Source organism: Pongo pygmaeus, chromosome 7 (genome assembly GCF_028885625.2).
Source record: "Pongo pygmaeus isolate AG05252 chromosome 7, NHGRI_mPonPyg2-v2.0_pri, whole genome shotgun sequence".
NCBI classification, from domain to species: domain Eukaryota; kingdom Metazoa; phylum Chordata; class Mammalia; order Primates; family Hominidae; genus Pongo; species Pongo pygmaeus.
Window position 1 is genome coordinate 114732363 of NC_072380.2, and position 20837 is coordinate 114753199.

At 37.6% G+C, this 20837-nt stretch overlaps 1 protein-coding gene across 6 annotated transcripts in view; it reads right to left on the reverse strand.

Moving 5' to 3' along the window:
- Positions 1–20837, reverse strand: part of UBR5 (ubiquitin protein ligase E3 component n-recognin 5) — a 152441-nt gene that overhangs the window by 12122 nt on the left and 119482 nt on the right. For 3 of the 6 annotated variants that reach the window (XM_054498353.2, XM_054498352.2, XM_054498355.2), the window contains exons 38-52: positions 20484–20741; positions 19638–19906; positions 19252–19463; positions 15420–15650; positions 14522–14595; positions 13163–13335; positions 12953–13066; positions 11093–11313; positions 9832–9952; positions 9642–9740; positions 6668–6911; positions 5265–5376; positions 4179–4323; positions 3126–3256; positions 1067–1127 (exon numbers count right to left, since the gene is read on the reverse strand). In XM_054498353.2, the coding sequence (XP_054354328.2) occupies positions 1067–1127; positions 3126–3256; positions 4179–4323; positions 5265–5376; positions 6668–6911; positions 9642–9740; positions 9832–9952; positions 11093–11313; positions 12953–13066; positions 13163–13335; positions 14522–14595; positions 15420–15650; positions 19252–19463; positions 19638–19906; positions 20484–20741 (2465 nt within the window). Of the gene's footprint in view, positions 1–1066; positions 1128–3125; positions 3257–4178; positions 4324–5264; positions 5377–6667; positions 6912–9635; positions 9741–9831; positions 9953–11092; positions 11314–12952; positions 13067–13162; positions 13336–14521; positions 14596–15419; positions 15651–19251; positions 19464–19637; positions 19907–20483; positions 20742–20837 lie in introns of all 6 variants that reach the window. The other 3 variants (XM_063669005.1, XM_063669004.1, XM_063669006.1) reach the window with 1 other exon arrangement.

Sequence of the window (20837 nt, forward strand, 5' to 3'; positions counted from 1 at the left end):
CTTCCCCTGAGTATTTCAGTGACATATATGTTAGATCTTTTGAAGTTGTCCCACAGGTCTCCCTGAAACTTTCCTTTTGTTTTAAAATATTTTCTCTATCTGTTCTTCAGAAAGGGTAATTTCCATCTATCTTCAAGCTGACTGACACTTTCCTCCAACACCTTCATTCAGCTATTGACCCACCCTGTGAATTTTTTTCTTTCAGATATTGCACTTTTAATTCTAAAAATTTCCCTTTGTTCTCTTTTGAAGTTCCTGTGTGTCTGCTGAGAACCTCTATCTTTCCATTCACCAGTGTTCACCATTATCTTGCAGAACATGGGATAGACTTTGATAATTCCAACAAGTGGGTCATCTCGTGGTTGCCATCTATTGGTTCTTCTCCTGAGAGGTGGATCCAGTCTTTCCTGGTTCTTTGTAGGCTCAGTAATTTTAGAGTGTATCCTGGGCATTGTGAATTAGTTGTGAAAACTCTGAGTCTTAGTAAATTAACATGAATTTAGTAGGCAATCAACCTACTTAGGTTCAAATTGGAAGTCTCACCTTCTATGTGCAATTGTTTCTATGCCAACTAAAAAGCCTCCCTTATGCTATAGCATGATATGTCACTTGTTTTTGCAATGTTGGCACCAGCTACTTCTTTGAAGAATGAGTCCCAGGAGTCCTAGAACTCCTGACCTCATGATCCGCCTGCCTCGGCCTCCCAAAGGGCTGGGATTACAGGTGTCAGCCACCGCGCCTGGCAAATTAGTCCTAGGATTCTATACATCTTTCCCTCTCTGCTCTTCAATTTGTTACTTATTCCAAGTAAAGCTTAATTCAAGCTGTGCTCAAATGGACGCCAACCAATGGGTGGGATTACACTGAGCCCTAATTAAGCTAACCTTATTATTTGACTCTATGCATAATACTGATATATTTATCTTTGCTTCTGTCTCTCTACTGTAAACATTCATTTTATTTATAAAGACAGTTTCTTCAGAAATCCTGCTTTCATACTCTTTATTTAAATTTCCTTGTAACTTAAGTTCTGTGATTATCAGCACATGAATAAAATGTTCCTTACCTGTACCTTTTCTGAGGAGTCTACTAATCCAAGATCCAGGATACTATCAGCTCCATTTTCCCTAAAAACAAAAAGCCTTTCACATTCCAGATAATGGAGACTTCTAAAATTTAGCATATAATTTAAATTTAAAAGGACTTACTTACAAAATACATTCAAGTTTTGGAGTCAATAAATATCCAATGCACCTGCTAGTACTAATGCAGCATGAGCAGAGAAGTTGGTAATACAAATCTTTAAAAAAGTGTATCACTAGATCCTTCACGTATGATTCAAGATAATGGACTAAAGGCTCCCTGACAAAATGAATGTGGTCTTCATAGGGGTGCTGGAACACTTCTACAATGCTCAGAGGGAGCACTACAGAAGAACAGAAGAATGTTCAGAAAGCAATCCAAATTCACTAGCAAATTCTCTAGTGAATTTAATGATTCTAGAACACCAATAAATTCACTGTTTACTCCAGAAAGCCAAGTGAAAGCCGCCAATATTGTATATTGGTTGCATTCAACAGAAAACATGACTAAATACGCAACTCTTAACATATATTCACAAAAATCTTTTCACCAAAAATGTACATTGTTCTTGATTTTTCTATAATGGACTAAGCTATACCAGTGTGCTGTAGCTCCAGAGACAGGGCAGAGGAATAAACGAACAGTACATAAAATCCAGAGAAGAAAAGTAAGAGCATCAGCAAAGAAAATACAGTTCTCTCAATAGTCTTTGGCTTGGACCATTAAAAGGCTCTGGAAGTGGCTGTTTAGCCACTACTGGGCTAGTGCCCAGCCTACCAGCTTATACATCTGTAGGAGTGTATCTAATCTAAATTCCTAACTCAAAGTCATGATTAGGAAGAAAAAAATACAAATTTTCATCTAAAATAATAAACACTTCAAAGCTTCAAAATGGATATCAGATTAGCCCCAGGATAGAAACTACAGCATAAATGTGACCTATCTTCCCTTTTTTTTTTTTTGAGACAGAGTCTTGCTCTATCACAGGCTGGAGTGCAGTGGCGCAATCTCAGCTCACTGCAACCTCTGTCTCCCGGTTTTAAGCAATTCTCCCTGCCTCAGCCTCCCGAGTAGCTGGGATTACAGGTGCTCACCACCACACCCAGCTTATTTATTTATTTATTTACTTATTTATTTTTTGAGACGGAGTCTTGCTCTGTCGCCCAGGCTGGAGTGCAATGGCATGGTCTTGGCTCACTGCAAGCTCCACTCTCCTGGGTTCAAGCTATTCTCTTGCCTCATCCTCCCGAGTAGCTGGGATTACAGGCACCCACCATCGTGCCTGGCTAATTTTTCTATTTCTCGTAGAGACGGGGTTTCATCATGTTGGTCAGGCTGGTCTCGAATTCCTGACCTAGTGATCCACCCGCTTTGGCCTCCCAAAGGGCTGAGATCACAGGCATGAGCCACGGTGCCCAGCCATCTTTAACTTTTTTTTAGTAGAGATAGGGTTTTGCCATGTTGGCCAGGCTGGTCTTGAACTCCTAACCTCAGGTAATCTGCCCACCTCAGCCTCCCAAAGTGCTGGGATTACAGGCGAGAGCCACCGCGCCCGGCCTTATCTTCCTAAGTCACTTTTACTTGTCATCTTGGAAAAAGGGATATGTAATCTGTTAGATATTTTTTAGATTTTATATTAAATTCATACTTTACAGAATAGAAACCAAAAACTTGCATGAATTTTTAAGACAAATCAAGAAGCCTAAAAGAAATTTCATGGTTATGGCAAGAACACAGTGTATAATATGACCTCTGCCAGGAGGGTATTCTGGTAAGTGAATTTGAGATGTACTTTCTTTCAAGTAATTTCCAAATAACCTAGGTAACTATTAAAACCCTACCTTTCTAATACATGAGAAGAAACTAAGCTGTCTCATTCATGGAATTTAAGCTATCATTTAAAAATACATTTAAAAAATAAATAAAAATGCATTTAAAGTCTTATACTTTATGACATAAATTTTAAGATATGATGGCACCCACATACTGAAAATAAGTAGCTGATGTTTAAACTGAAATGCCTTCCCAATTGTACACATTACCGTCCATGTGCAATAATCAGTTCCATGGCCTCATCCACTCTTGCTCTCAGAGAATCTTCACTTGCTAGAAGGAGAAGCAGCTGAGCTGGGGATAATTCCAACAACATGCCAGTGATTTTACTTGCAAATGCCTGTAAATGATGAACAAATGTTACTTGACTACTCTCTAAAACCTGTCTAATTACATCTACAATCTTTTATTTAAAAAATAATAAGAAACTTGGGTAACAAATACAAAATTTCAGAACCAGTAAGGTCTTTTATGAAACTGGAAGATCAATTATAGAGAAACTTGGCAGGGAATAAACAGTCCATGCACTACTACATCTTGTTAAAGCTACTTATAATATTTGTATGACAAGTTTTCTTTTTAGGTTTTTTTATATCTCTGAGTTAAACATACATATACTCAATTTCCATATTTTTTTTCTTCATCAGAGAGCCAGAAATATCTTTTATTTAGGGTAGAAAAAAAGAAGGGGGTAGGGTAGAGAAAAAGATACCTATGTTTAAGGCTGAGGACTTGCTGGAAGAAATAATAGTTTTCTGTTATTCTTTCACTATAAAATGTGTACATACAGTTATGCATAAAGACAAAAAACATAACGAATTTGTGTGTTTCATATCATATAAAGAAAAACTCTTGATAGAACATTCAAAATAAAATTCTTCCTGCAATACTAATCAGCATTGTGTTCCAACTACAGCTTGCTAACAGATAAATCTGCTCCAAAAGTAGTAATAATTTGTTCAAATGAAGATACAATAAATATAATGCACAGCAAATTATTTAGCATGCAAGGAAGGTAGAATGGAGACAGTGTCCCAACATAAGGTGGGTGGAGGAAAAAATAAATTCAAGCTATACAGCTACCCTTCAGTAAACACTGCCTTATTCCCTCCTGAGCTTCCTTCTTACTACAGAGCTAAAAAGAGTCCTCACAATCATGTGGTTTTGCCAGTAGCTGACAATTTTTTTTAAACACCATCTTTAATTCAAAAGCAAAAAAATAACACAGCCAGTTAAGGGGTAACTAAGTACACAGTACACACTGGTTGCATTGCTTGTACACGAGGATAAAGCCTCTCTCCAAGTGCCTGCCGATGTGCTGGCAGAGGATCAGGATCGTCGCTAGGATTTCCTTCAGAGGCTGGTCTAAAGGGCCTAGTGTCGATGGAAAGCTGTCTTCTAAAGTCTCTGTAAGAGAAGGAAAACGATTATGACTTCATTTCCTTTGACTAACAAGTAAAAATATTAGCACAACTAGTAAAAAAGTTAGAAAACCAGAACACATAGGTTGTTCAGTTATGGTACCAAGGTGGTAGAGTGCCAAAACAGATGATGGTTAGGAAATAAAGATTATCTAGATTTTTTTACTTAATTTAAAAATTTTATTGTAAGGGAGTAGGACCGTAACATACCAGATATCAAAAGTCCACACACAATTCTGGAAATTTTAGTCAAAAGTAAAATGCAATCCATCCTAACGGGAAAACTTCAAAGATTCTACACAGCACAATCTGCCAAAATTAATTTTTTTTTTGCCAGACAGAGTTTTGCTCGTTTCCCAGGCTGGAATGCTATGCAATAGCACGATCTCAGCTCACTGCAACCTCTGCCTTCCGGCTCAAAGGATTCTCCTGCCTCAGCCTCCCAAGTAGCTGGGATTACCGGCATGCGCCACCACACCTGGCTAATTTTGTGTTTTTAGGACAGACAGGGTTTCACCATGTTGGTCAGGCTGGTCTTGAACTCCTGACCTCAGATAATCCACCCATCTCGGCCTCCCAAAGTGCTGGGATTACAGGCATGAGCCACCGCACGTGGCCTGAAAAATTAAGACTTTTTAAGATAAACTTAGGAGAGAATGATATGGGTAAAAAAATTCAAACAGGAACTTGAGTCAGATAAAAGAGAATTTCAACTGCCTCTGGGTTTTTAAAGCAGAACTTTATTAGTTAATAGACTATTCTTAGTTATTGTATTTTATTAACAGACTATTCTTAGTTACTATACATATGTTCAAAATTAAAACTTTACTTTTCTAAAAAATAATCCATAATTAAGATTCTTTCATTTACAGGCCTATCTCTAATTCATCCAAAAAGGTGGTATTGAATCAAAGATACAAAATTTACCTATCCCGGTCCCTCCGAGAACCTGCTCGCAAACCACTACTCCTCCTCATTTCCCTTTCTCTCTCCCTTTCCCGATCTCTCTCTCCTCGGTTCCTTAATCTCTGCATTAAACCTAGAAGAAAATAAGAAATATGCTGTATTTAGACGAATGCAAATTCAACTACGTTAAATTTCAAAGTCAATGCAAAGAAATGAGACAAACGTAAGAAAACACGACAGCTAAAGATTATCCTTCCCTAGCATCTGTGTTGTTAACGCCTTTGTCTCCCTATGGGTTTCCAGGGTTAGAGGTGATTGTGTAGAATATACCCGGCACGAAATAGATGTTCACGCAATATTTGTTAATCAATTTTCTCCCTTGTCATGTCAAAGCTGTGAAATAATATATAGCAAGTAAGGTTATGATAGTGTCACTATAAATAATGCTGAAATTTCTTACATGACTAGACTCATTTAAATATCCTCTGTTCTTAGTTTTTGGCATGAAAGCATTAAAGGCCACCAGAATATTACCTATTACTATTTTTAAATTCCTAAGCCCAAGCCAGAGTATGGTTTCCTATAAGTGTACAAAAAAGATAGTTTTGAAATGTTAAGATTTCCCAGTTTCCTCGAGTTTCCTCATTCACATCTCCTAATTTCTTTTCATTATAACATTATAGAAAGTGAAATGGTGAAACTGATGAAAAGCTGAGGAACTCTCACTCATTTTTTCACCCTCAATCCTTTCTACAGCTCAGTCAGTCTCCATCCATCTACAAGTCTGATAATCTTCTGCTCCTACTTGATGTGAATCTAAGGCTTTTGTAATTTTCACAAATTTTAAAATTTGATCCTTGTAATCTTAAAACTTAGCTAAGAGTCCTAAACCCAAAGTGCTGATCCTCAGTGAGGTAATAAGCTTGCACCAGGATTTTTTTTTTTAAGTCTTGCTAAACAGTGAGCTTAGTGACACAGTTCATTTGCATTTGGTTGCAAAGTCCTTATCTCACTGGGGACCAGGAGCAAGTTTGGAAATCGTAATGTGAACAGCACTGCTCTTAGAATAGCATTTTCTTCTCAAATATCCCTGTGGGTTAAATACTGAAGTGGAGGAAATGCTGCAATTTGCTCGGTGAATTTTTATATCACTATGTATTTTACAACCTCTTACCCACCTGCAACATATAACAATTGAGATGAAAAACTAGTACAATCACAAACATTTATCAAAATAAATGTGTCCGTAAAATAGCAAATTGTTGTCAATTAGAATAGTTTAAACAAGATTAAATCAATCTAGAATAAAATTATGTAAAAATGCAAATTTATGCACTCACACATATATAAACCATGATTACCACTGTTGGTTTGAGCAACAAGGAAAGAATTTTTATGATGCTTGTTATTTGTAGAGTACTTACTTGTGTGGGTGCCTTTGTTGGCATTTTGGATACACTCTAGATTTGGCAATTTTTCATTTGACAAAAATGCTTGTGCAATGGCTGTATAAAAACTTCGTGCTACACCACTGCCCTCTCCTGGCTCATCCTTAAATGTGACTTTTACTCTGTGTACAGCCATTGGTGTAGTAGCACATCTTCGACCAAAGTGATTGTTAAGCTGCCTCATAGTCTGCTGAATGAGAAGATCTCGATCCCGATCAACCTATTAAAACATAACAAGAAGTCGAAAAGTAGTAAATTCAACGTTGGAAAGTAGCTTGAATTTTTCTATGTACAATCTGAAAATCTAGTTTTAGCCTTTCCTTGAGTTTAAAAAACTGCAAAGTAATTGGAGTTCTCAGAAGCTTATCCATTGCAAAATACAATACTTTAAAGCACACAAGAATGTCTTGCAAACTAAATCAGGACAATAGAATTTAATTCAATTCTAACACTTTCTTTCAAAGGTCTATTGGAAAACAATAATCTTGTTCAATTTGGGGATACACCAGAATACCAAATGATCAGAGATGTTAAAAAGAAAATACTAGAGAAAAAACAGATGAATTCCTTGATGACAAGCTAAGTGGGTGGGAGGCTGGAGGGGAATTAACCAAACTGGAAAAATTGTTTGCACCTTTTCTCACAAAGATATGTATTCATTAATGAGTGTGTCTATCACCTACAGCTACATAAAAAGCCTCTGAAATCTGAGAGAAAGCCAACTTAGAAAAAAAATGGGCATATCAACTGAGTTAAATATAACTATCCTAAATATATGAAATAATGTTTAACTTTGCCCAAAATAAGATAAATTCAAATTAAAACTATACTGAGGTGCTATTTCTTACCTATTAGATTAGCAAAAATCTAGAAATTTAACAACTGCTGGTAAGACTGAGGAATCAGGCATTCTCACATTGATGGTGAAAATGCAAAATTATGCAACTGTTATGCAGAAGTATTTGTCATTGTCTAGCAAAATTATATGCACATGCTCTTTGACCCAGCAATTCCATGTCTAAGTATCTATCTCAGGGACACACTAGCAAAAAAAACACCAGGCCATTCATCACACTATCTTTAATAGCAAAAGACTGGAAACAAGCCCAAATACCTAGTCTGTAAGGGATTAGCTGCAAAAACTGCGATAACAACCATTAAAGTGCAGTACATTAAGCAGCTATAAAAGGAAGGCAGAACATCTCTTATTTTCTCTGGGATATACTATTAAGTGAGAAAAGTAAGATGGAATAAAATGTATGTATGTTTGGGGAGGTGGGAGGAGGTATGTAATTAACACATACATATGCTTATATGTTTTAAAAGGGAGGGAAGGAAATAAACTTGAAAAAATGGTAAAAGAGACAAGAATGGACTTACATCCATTCTTTTGTAGAGTTCACTCTGCCACACTGTAGATATTTTACATTGATTACAAAATAAAACCAAAAGAGGAAAAAGGAATCCCTAAAATCTGAAAGCAAAATGAAACAAAAGGCCCTAATTATATAGAGGTGGTAGCAAAACCTACAAAGAATTACTTCAAGTGACTTTAAAACAAACCTAATTTAACTGTGTATCTCTAACTGCATATGACCTAAGGACAAACATCCACAAATAAATCTTCAATTATTTTGAATAATCATTTTGTTAGTGGTAGCGCTGATGTTATAGTTCTTTGTAAGAGACAGAGTCTCTCACACTATGTTGCCCAGGCTGTCCTCGAATTCCTGGACTCAAGCCATCCTTCCACCTCAGATTCCAGTGATGTAATTCTAAGACTGCTACTGTGTATGTTGTGGCATTAAAACAAATGAGTAATTTGATTAATGTTGTTGGGAAGTTGGCTATTCACTTTGAAAGAAAGGAGATAAAGACTTAAGATCTAACAAGCAAGGCCAGGTGTGGTGGCTCACACTTGTAATCCCAGCACTTTGGGAGGCCAAGGCAGGTGGGTCACTTGAGGTCAGGAGTTTGAGACCAGCCTGGCCAACATGGTGAAACCCTGTCTCTATTAAAAATACAAAAATTAGCCAGGCATGGTGGCAGCACCTGTGATCCCAGCTACTCGGGAGGCTGAAGCAGGAGAGTCGCCTGAACCCGGGAGGTGGAGGTTGCAGTGAGCCAAGATCATGCCACTATGCTCTGGCCAGGGCGACAAAGCAAGACTCCGTCTCAAAAAAAAAAAAAGAAATCTAAGAAGCAAACATGACAAAAACAACCCTGTGGTCCTAAATCTTGAATTTGAATTGGGAGTATCAATATTAATTCATTATTTGATTTTTTAAAAAGAACAAAATAAAATGCATTGCCAAACTGTTATCAATTAAAAAGGCCTAGAAACCACGATCAACCCAGTAGCAATATGCAACCTTAGAGCAGACTGTAATCTCATAACACAATTTCCTACTAAAAGGAATCAAGGCTACTTTAAGAAATGGCTGATTTAAGGTCTGTGACAGGAAATGCCCAAGATGAAACATACCAGAAAGTAAGAAAGTTTATCAAAAATTATTGGGGCCATGTCAAAAGGACTCAGGAATCAAAATTGACTCAAGACACAATCTGAGCATCAATATGAATAATAATCTCAATGGAATGAAATACATCAAAAAATGTTTAAATCAATGCCTGCATAATGATACTTAAAAACTAAAACAAAAAAATTCATAGAGGATGCTAGGGAACCAAACTGCCAGAGAAAACCACTATTCTAAATTTGGTGGTTACAATAAGAAAAAAATAAAAAGAAACCACACACACACACACACACACACACACACACCAAAAAGAAAAAATAAATTTGGTAGTTAACATTTCTTTTTATTTTCTTTAAATTTTTAATTATAAGTACATATCCCTAAGCAAAGCTATAGTTATTTTGCATGTTTTAAAATTTATATAAATAGCATACTACAGGTACAGTATAAGAAAATCTAAATACCTTTACCTCTAGTGATAAATCTCTTGACTGCTGGTTTCTCAGTTTTTCCATTTCTCTACGGAATTTTGATTCTTTTACCTCAAAACCACCCAATTCAGTTAGGATCTTAAAAAAAAAAAAAAAATGCATGACAGATTATTCCCTGAAATACATGCTTATCAGGCAGAACAGAATTTAAAGTGCACAAAATACATACTGATCCAGGTTCTGCTCCAACATCTTCCATGAATACCCTGCCGAACAGTTCTAAAGAAAGGCGCCAACGTCCTAGCAGCATATCATGGGAAATAACCATTCCCATAAAGCTACACTGTGGCCTGTAAGAAGTTTAAGGGAAGGGGTGGGGGGAGGAAATAATTTAGCCAATTTCAAAGGCTGATTGGTTTTTGTTCAATGGTAGTAACTTACTTTTTTTAAAAAATATTCTGAGGTCTTAACTTCTTCAAACTGTGTCCTAACAGAGAACTTTTCCATAGCTACTTGTTCCCGACAGAACTTATTTTTCCTCCCTTATTCCTTCTATATTCTACATACAGATAAATCCCTGGGCTATGTCTTGTCTTCGTCTTTCATTTTACCTCCTCTCCTTAAAGTCCAATGTCCATCTCCATTTAGGTGAATCCCAGATCCACCTCTAGTTCAAACTTTCACCAAGAACCAGAATTTCCATTTGTTAAATAAATATGTCCACATCAACGATGCTCGATTCAAACTCAGCATGGTTAAAACTTAATATGGCTTCTTCACCACAATGACAGTTCTCCTCATTTCTTTTCAGTAGTACCATCTCTTTCCCTAATGCCCTGACTTAGAGCAGATTTTAATTTTTCTTCCTCCTCTTCCTTCAAAGTGCTCAAGTCCATCTTAAGTTTCTCTTCCTTTCCATGATGTCCTTTCTAAAGTCAACATTCTGCCTCAGCATCCTTCCCCCAACTAACTGAAATTATTAATAATAACAAACAGCTTTTTAGCTGGCCTCCCTACCTCTAATTCTCTCCAGTCTGTTTCTGCACATTCTAACCATCTCAATTCAATCCATATTGCTTCTAGGAAGCTTGGGCCACCCAAGTCCACAATTCTCCCGTCTTACATGGTTATTAGACAATGTATATACAGTGTATCTTATTTTCAAACTAGCTTTTTAACTCCAATCTAAGCAAAAAAATTATTATGCCATGTAACCAAAAAACAGAGTCAACAAATCATACTGAGCCACAGTATATACTAACAAATTTTTATTAGATAAACAAAGAACCTACCTCTTGTAAGAGAATTACAAACTTGGAAAAGGAGCACAGATAAGTGTGAATCACAAATCTAGAAAGTTCTACTCTTTCTAGTTTTTCAGTTTCCCCTTAGCTGAGCTGCTAATAGCAAGTCTATAAATAGTAACTAGACATGGATATGTATTTTTAACGCTGTACTGAACAATAAAAACAAAGGGTCTTAGCAAATACCTGAAAGATGTGAGAGGTGGCCCTTCACTTTCAGTAAGTCCTATTTCTGCTAGTAAGCTACTTTTTAATTGTGCAGCAAGATCATGAGCAGATGGCCCTGGTTTTGAACTCTCAGCTTCTTCTGGCAGCACGGGCTGTTCTTCCCCTTCTTTTTTTTGCCGGTTTTGCATGTTCATTACATTTTTCAGATTGGCAGCATAAGACATTTTTGTTGGAAGAATCTATGAATATTTACATTTAAAAGTTACAAATGAAATGAAAAAAAACTAGTTAGATTTTATCCTCAACTTAGTAATATAGGAATCATATGCAAGTTTTTTTCCCTTTCTGGAGCTTCAATGGTCCTTTTGTCTGATGGCCCTGGCTGACCACCAATTCCAATGCATTTACCAAACCAACCTCAGATAACTACTTTTTTTTTAGACAGAGTCTTGCTCTGTTGCCCAGGCTGGAGTGTAGTGGCGTGGTCTTGGCTCACTGCAACCTCCATCTCCTGGGTTCAAGTGATTCTCCTGCCTCAGCCTCCAGAGTAGCTGGGATTACAGGTGCCTGCCACCACGTCCAGCTAATTTTTTGTAATTTTAGTAGAGACGGGGTTTGGCTATGTTGGCCAGTATGGTCTTGAACTCCTGACCTTAAGTGATCCACCCACCTCAGCCTCCCAAAGCGCTGGGATTACAGGCATAAGCCACTACAACCAGCCTTTCCCCCCCCAACCCTTAAATTCACTTCTTGGCCTGAGCACGGTGGCTCACGCCTGTAATCCTAGCATTCTGGGAGGCTGAAGTGGCTGGATCACTTGAGGTGAGGACTTGGAAACCAGCCTGGCCAACAAAGCAAAACCCTGTCTCTACTAAAAATACAAAATAATTACCCATGCGTGGGGCCGGGCACTTGTAATCCCAGCTACTTGGGAGACTGAGGCAGGAGAATCGCTTGAACCCAGGAGGAAGAGGTTGCAGTGAGCCGAGATTGTGCCACTGCACTCCAGCCTGGGTGACAGAGCTAGACTCTGTCTCAGAAAATAAAATAAAATAAAATAAATAAATAAATAAATAAATTCACTTCTTGCCTTGGAACTTCAGAGAACTTTTAAAGAAATCTTTATAATACTGGTGGTACTTAAGTCTCATATATTTTTAATGTTTTCAGTACTGCATTCTCCTTTTTATCACTGAGATAATAAAAAATATGCTATTCAACTACATGTCTTCTAAACCTGCTTTTTAATGTTTTACTACTTTTTCAGTGGACAAACAGAAGAGTATAATTTTAGGCTCCCAAATCGGATCTATATCTGAAAACTAGATCTACCACTTAACTAGTTGTGTGACACAGACATTCCCACATGAAATTTACTTACTCTCTTCAAGACTCAATTCTTACCCAAAAAATCAGGGTGATAATGCATTCTAACAAACACAGTTATAAAGATGGAGACCAATGCTCAGGAAACAGAATTAGTCAACAAATATTAGGTATCATTATTAATGCTATCTTATTTATCTACAGTCTTGATTAAAATTAGTTCAGCAAGTAAAAGTTGTAGCCAAAATTATACATGCTCATCTATATATTTTTATTATATATGAAAAATTCAAATTTTCAGCCACATACAGCAGTCAGCTCTGTGAAACAGACAAAGCACATAAGGAGGCTGGTATTTTATGGATGAAGTGATCTGACAGCAAGTTAATGACAGTGTTGGAATTCTTCCTACATTATACCACAAGGCAGGAATTTCTGACACTTCATTTCAGAAAATATAATATTCTGAATTAATGCATTTCTAAAAATCTATATGCTGGAACAAGTTGTCCTTAATAAATGTTATATTGCAAAAAACTTTTACTGTCTTACCTCTAGACAGTTTCTATCCACTGTAACCTCCATTAAACATTTCCCACTACTGGCAGATGAAGAATAAAGACCCTGACTTGGACGGCCAAAAAGATCCTCCTTTCTAGCATTTGGCTGGAATTTTAACAGAAAAATTCTAGTTACATTGAATGCTTTAAAGAAAATCAACTCAATTAGAAAGAAACCTTAAGTCTAACTTGTTTAATTCACCTGCAACAGATGTGGCTGATCAGCCAAGGGGATGGCTTCAGCCAGAGGCACTTCAAATGGATTTGGGGGTATACACCCAAGGAATGTCATGGAGTCTGAACGTCGGAAAAATGGATGGTTTTGGCCAGTTTCTGCAGGAAGAGAGTCATCATCCTTATCATTCAAAGTAGCACCTAAACATAAAAAGATAAAATGTTTTGTTTTTTAGGAAAATTATTTAATTACTGGATTAGGGTAACAGACCTTTAATCTGCTCAATCCAAAATTCCTACTACCTCTTTTATAAAATTTTAATGCCACACAAAAACAAGTTCATGGTCCAAAATTTTGGTATTTTTTAAAGTAAATATAACAGTTTAATATGGTTACAATGTAAGTTTTATGTTATGTGCAAATTTTACGTTATGTGTATGTTACAATAAAAAATGCAAAATAAAAATCAGCATTTAACAATATTGTGCCATTTTGCATTGGACAGAGGTTTCCCATATCCTCCTCTTTATCTTTTGAGATACCCACTACCCAAATACAGTTAGATTCATGAGTATACTCAGGACCCAACTCACTGACAAATCCAAACAGAAGAGATGATCAGGAACTGAAACCTGAGCATTTGCTAAGCAGAGTAATGTCTGAGCAATTTACATATCTCAATAGTAAGTCAGCACACTAGCACCAATTCTACTTAATAGAATAAAACTTTGGCAGTGCCTTGTTTGCATATAAACGGCAATGAGCTATGGCTGGGTTCTCGAAAAACAGCAGTTAGGCCAATTGTCTTTCCATAGGCTGAATAAAAGTACTAGTTGATAATAAGAAACTGGAGAATGCATTATTTAGCCCCATTTGAAATAACTGCAACCCACAAATAAACTCCACTAGACCCCAAAGTGTGATATTAAAACTTTTGGAGAAAAGTCTGGAATTGGGATATTTTCTCTTTTCACTGTATTAATTGCTAGCGTTCTGATATTTGGGAGCTTTAACTGGTAATTCTCATTTTTCTTGACTAAATCTATTTTGCATCAATATTAACAAAGGTTTTGCTAAGATTTTATTAAATGTAATAAGAGTATATTAAGAGTAAAGATAAACATAATACTAAGACAAATACAAGAAAAGATAGAAGAAAAAATATTGTTGGAAAGTTTAAAACATTTCTTTAATACATCCTTAATTTTGAAATGTATAACGCAAGAATGTGTAAGCAAAAATGGACAGAAAATGTAAGAAATGAGACATAGAGAAGAAAAGAGAAATTCCCACCCAGACAGAAAATAATGAAGTTAAAAAGCTTGAAGGGGAACTACTGAGGCAGCCATTTCTTGAAGTAGATTAGCAGATTTTCTGTGCACTAACTTTGATTGGTGTCATCATCATTTTCATGTTCTGAATCTTCATTATCAATACCCAGTTCCAAGAGTTCTCGCGTCCTTTAAAAAGACAAGTGAGTCATTTTACGTGAAGTATTTGTATAATATGAACAGGAGCAAAAGTCAGGGGAAATACAAGCAAAAACACACTAAAAAGGTCGCTAATGTATCTAACCAATTTCAAACATTTTCAGAATCTGGGAAATGGTAGAGCGAACAGGTTTATGTACTATTACTACAAAATGGACTCAATAGAAGAAAAAGCAAATCACCTAAGAAATAACGAGTACCTATACAAACTCTAACAGAAAACATGGGCTGGGCATGGTAACTCATGCCTGTAATCCCAACACTTTGGGAGGCTAAGGCAGGGGGATCACTTAGGCCAGGAGTTGAAGACCAGCCTGGGGAACATCATGAGACACTGTCTCTCCAAGACATTAAGAAATTAGCCAGGCATGGTAGCATACGCCTGTGAGTCCTATCTACTTAGAAGGCTGAGGCAGGAAGATCACTTGAGCCCATGAATTCAAGGTTGCAGTGAGCTTTGATCGCATCATCACATTCCAGCCTGGGCGACAGAGTCAGACCCTGTCTCTTTTTTTTTTTTTTTTAAAAAAAAGGAAAATATGAAGATGATAATCAGGCCAGGCCAAACTATCTCAAGCATGAAGTTTAACCAGATTCTTAGGTTTCCTATTTTAAGTGAAGAGTGGCAATGGGGAAAGGTTGGATAAATTCAAGCCCACTTTCCTATATGAAATGGTCCTGTGCTAGTTCTCTTTTGCAATGCTATTCTCCTTACTCCAAATGTTGACAATGTACTAAAGGAGACCATACCAAGCAAGTATTTCTTAAATCAACCTCATGGCAAGAATGGATACCTTTTGCGTTCTAGTTGAGGTGTATCCAATGTTGTCTGCTGATTCATTGCCTTAATCCAGTATATAAGTGCTTGAAAAACATATGCCACATGCTTCAATGAGCAAACATCCAAAACTGGAAGAACATCAGAATGCTCATCATTATGAGACCGCATTAGAGACAGAGCATAATTTAGGAAGTCTCCTCGTGCAGACATCATTCCTTGACGGGCGCTAAGCAAGGTGGCACGTCTATAAGAACGGAAAGAAATGAAAATGTTTATTAGAAGAACATAAATGTGAAATTTACTACTATCATAAATATGCAAAATTAGGAGCTGAGAATATTCATAAATACAAAGTAGTTAAGCCTGCTGCTCAGCTTTAGAAATATAACCACTGTGCATGATTTACAGTCTTATACTTTGTATAGAAAAGGAATTCCAGTATCCTTTGGAATGGCAAAATGAACTCTTCCCCTGAAGAGAGTGATTCTCAAACTTCAGGGTCCATCAAAGTCAACTGGAGGGCTTATTAAAACAGACCTCTGGTCTAATCCCCAGAGTTTTAGTAGGTCTGGGGTAAAGCCCCAGAATTTGCATTTCTAAATAGCTCTTAGGTGAGGCTGATAGTGCTGTTCTAGGGACCATACTTTGAGAATCACTTCATTAAAATGACACCAAAAGCACAAGCAACTAAAGAAAACACAGATATCCTGGGCAACATGGTGAAACCCTGTCTCTACTAAAAATACAAAAATTAGCTGGGCATGGTGGCGGGCGCCTGTAATCCCAGGTAGCTGGGAGGCTGAGGCAGGAGAACTGCTTGAAACTGGGAGGTGGAGGCTGCAGTGAGCCGAGATCACGCCACTGCACTCTGGCCTGGGCAACAGAGCGAGACCCTGTCTCAAAAAACAAACAAACACCCAGATATACATTGGAATTTATGAAAATTAAAATTGTACTTTCAAGGATACCACCAAGAAAGTGAAAAGATATCCCAGAGAATGGGACAAAATCTTCCCAAATTATATACTTGATAATGGGCTTACATGCAGAACAAAGAACTCATACACCTCAATTTTAAAAGACAAGCCAATTTAAAAAATGGGCAAGGTCGGGCGCAGCGGCTCATACCTGTAATCCCAGCACTTTGGGAGGCCAAGGTGGGTGGATCACCTGAGGTCAGGGTTCAAGACCAGCCTGGCCAATATGGCGAAACCCCATCTCTACTAAAAATACAAAAAAATTAGCATTGTGGCGGGTGCCTGTAATCCCAGCTACTCAGGAGGCTGAGGCAAGAGAATCACTTGAGCCCGGGAGGCAGAGGTTGCAGTGACCCAAGATCACACCACTGCAATCCATCCTGGACAACAAGAGTGAAACTCCGTTTAAAAAAAAAAAAAAAAAAAGATGGGGGTGGGGGGGAGGTGGTGGCGGCGGGAGGATCCGAATAAGACATTTCTCCAAAGAAGATATATGAGTGGCCAGTTAGCCCATGAAAAGATGATCAACATCACTGACCATTAGGGAAATGCAAATCAAACATACTAGGTCACACCCACTGGGATGGTTATAACAAAAGACAGATAATAAGTGCTGGTGAAGATGTAGAAAAACTAAAACTCTCATACATACACTGCTACTGAGACTGTCTTCCTTTTTGGAAAACAGTATTGCCAGTTCTTCAAAGAGTTACAAATAGAGTTACCATATGACCCAGCAATTCCATAACTAGGTATATATTCAAGAGAACTGAAAACACACATCTACACAAAAATCTATACACAACAGTTCATATGAGTATTATGCGTAATAGTGGAAAGGTGAAAATAACCCAAATGTCCAAGTGATGAATGGATAAACAAAATATAGTATGCTCATACAATGAAATATTACTAGGAAATGAAAAAGAATGAAGTACTGATGTATGCTAAATATAGATGAACCTGAAAATCATTATGCTAAATTAAAGAACCCAGTCACAAAAGACCACATACTATATGATTCCATTTACAGGAAATATCCAGAATCTATTGAGAGGGAAAACAGATTAACAGTTGCTTAGGAAGGGGAAGGGGGGGGAAGTAGGGGAAAATGAAGAATGACTGCTAATAGGTTTTCTGTAGAGAGGATTAAAATATTCCAAAATTCATTATGATGAAGGGCTGAAAAACTATGGAACTGGACACTTTAAATGGGTGAATTATATGTGATATGTGAATCATTATATTAAAGCTGACAGAGAGAAGGGAGAGAGAACACTGCCACCAATCAAGATCCACTATCAGAATTCTGTGTTCTCTGGGGTAACGACTACAGCCTAACAAAGATAAAGCTTTCGTCTTTGTGAAGCAGCCTTCCTAGGACAGGAAAGCTGCTACCTCTCAAATCTCTATCTTTAGTACAGCTATCTTTGCCAAGCATTCAATTCTGCACACTTGACATTTCTACAATTTTTTTTCCCCCAGTTCTCACATGTTCAAAAGCAAGTTTGTCCATTACACTACTCTTAGGTTTTTCTCTTTAATTTTCCTATTAGTTATTCAGGATCAAGGTTTAAATATAAATGATGCCCCTGCTACTTAATCCCTCAACAAGGCCCTAAATTCTGTTTTTTATTTCAATGCTTCTCTCCCCTCCTTTTGGTCTTCACTGCCCTACTTTAGTAACTATTACCTCTACTGTAGATGCCTATCACTGTCTTTCTAAGTAATCTCTTAGACCTTTGTCTTTCCTCACTTTATGATCTGCCTGGAGTAACAAAGTTGTTTATCCTGAGGTAGAGATAGAACCAAATCCTTGGATTTTGACTTTAGGTATGAGGAGGCACTTTTACTATATTACTGCTATTGCTCTGATGTTCAATATTTGAGCTGATACCTATTCCTGAAAAAGGTCACTTTATAACTGAATAGAAAGAACATAACAAATACATAGATATATATTTTAATTATAACTCAACAGGCTAGGGGAGGCAGAAAAAAAGAAATGTGATTTGAGAAAAAAAGAGCAGCACTGGTAATCACACATACTTTCCCCCTCCTGAGTACAAAGTACATTCATAACCAATCATAGTCAAAATAACTTTCTAAGAGGAGAGGGGGAGGTCTTGGGGATAATGAGACAAAGATACAGACCAATAACTTCAAAAATAAAAAGGCTTTAGTATCAGATTCCTATGATATGAATGGATTTTTAAAAACAGCTTGGATGATAACTAGCCTATTCTGCCTCAACAATTTAAGTAATGCAAGCAAGTCATTTCTTTCTGCCCTCACAGTAAGATGAGGTCTTACATAATAGCAACTAAAAAGCTTTAACCTTCTAGGATACAAAGATTCTATCTAAACATGCAAGTATAGATACTCCTCGACTGAAGATGTGGTTATGTCCTGATAAACTCATCATAAATGCATAAAATCTAAATGCATTTAATATCCCCAATAAACCCATCATAAAGTAAAAAAAAAAATGTAAGTTGGGGGTCGGGCGCGGTGGCTCACGCCTGTAATCCCAGCACTTTGGGAGGCCAGGGCGGGCGGATCACAAGGTCAGGAGATCAAGACCATCCTGGCTAACACAGTGAAACCCCGTCTCTACTAAGAAAACAAAAAATTAGCCAGGCGTGGGTGGCAGGTGCCTGTAGTCCCAGCTACTCAGGAGGCTGGGGCAGGAGAATGGCGTGAACCCAGGAGGCGGAGCTTGCAGTGGGCCAAGATGGCACCACTGTACTCCAGCCTGGGCGAGAGTGTGAGACTCTGTCTCAAAAAAACAAAACAAAACAAAAAAATTGTTAAGTTGAGGATCCATTTTAAGTTGGGGACGTTCTGTATGTATGAAGAATTTCATACCGTCTGCCTTCAAGTGTTCGTAAGCTAGCTTCTTCTCGCGCAGTCATCCTCTCTCTTCTCGCTGAATTCTGAGAAGCGTGAAGAGGATGATTTGGATGTCCAGGATCACCAGCAGATGCTAATGCAGAACCATAACGTAATTGAGCTTCAGTAGAATCCATAATACTGACCATCCAGTTCCAAGTGGGAATAAGCTTTTCTTCTACATAGTTCTATGAAGACCAAACTAAAATAGTTAAAACTATCCAAATAGAGCTAAATTTGATACAGCAGCAGTATGTCAACATGTAAACATTTGTAACATTTAATTCCCCTAATACTGGAATTCTCATAATTGACAGCCAAAAAAATATACTAGAATGGGAAACTTTTCAGTGGTTTCATACCTGTAAGTTTACTGCATCTTGGTAAGTCAATTTCACAGCTGCTGGAATCTGAGAGTATACTAGGTGATTATACTTAGGAATAAGGCCCATCAAGTCCGAGATTTGTCTAATGACAATGCTGTAAGCCCTGGCTAAACTGCTTGCAGATGTTAGGTAACTGCTGGCGTTGCTAGCTTCCAAAGCAGCTGCTGCAGCTGCAGCACTTGTACTGATGGTACCACTCCGGCGTAAGTTTGAAGGATCAATATAAATCAAACCCGCTGAACTTGCTATAAGGAAAAAGGACAACCACAATGAGCTAATGTCAGTTGCTAATTGTGTTTCTCTGGGATTATATATACTTACGTAAATCTAAATGGTCAATTGTGGTAGCCAAGCAAAAAACTTTGCCTAAACCACACTATTTTGGGGAGAGGAGTATGGAGGGGACAAAAATTATATGAAGTTCTCAACCAGGGGAAATCTGATCCCCACACCACCTCCCCCCGCCAAAGGGGCTACACATTTGGCAGTATCTGCAGACATTCTTGGTTATCACAACTGTGGGAGCCAAGGGGAGGGGAAGAAGGGTGAGAGGGGTTTCACTGGCATCTAGTGGGTGTAGGCTAGGGATGCTGCCTAACATCCCACAATGCATAAGCTAGCCTCCCACAATTATCCAGCCCAAAGATGCAATAATGCAAAGACTGGGAAACCCTGCTATAATCATATGTGCATATTTTTTATATTTGAAACTCAACAAAACAATGAGGAACTATCATAAAACTAATTTTATCCCCAGATGAACATGCATAATTTTAAAAATCCATCTAAGTATTCTTAGCAATACCAAGTTTTCAGACTTGCCTGCTGGTGTAGATGTACTGGAAGGGGCTGTACTGGCTGCTCGCTGATGCTGGGTGTTGCGGACAGCCCACTGCATTGAACGGGGAGCTTGGGCAGCACCATTGGCATGGGAGCTATTTGTGGTTCTTTCTAATGGCTCATCAAGCATAAAGGTCTCCTGTTCTATGTCATCACTCTGACTACTACTGCTATCAGAATCACTTGAGTCATTCGATTGAGAATCATCTTCAGAAAAGAAGGCAGGAACACTGCTTGCTCCTAAAATTTTTATTTTTAAAACCAAAAACATTGTGAGTTTAATAATTAAAATTACAATGTACCCCCTCATTCAGGAAAACATACATATTAAACAGA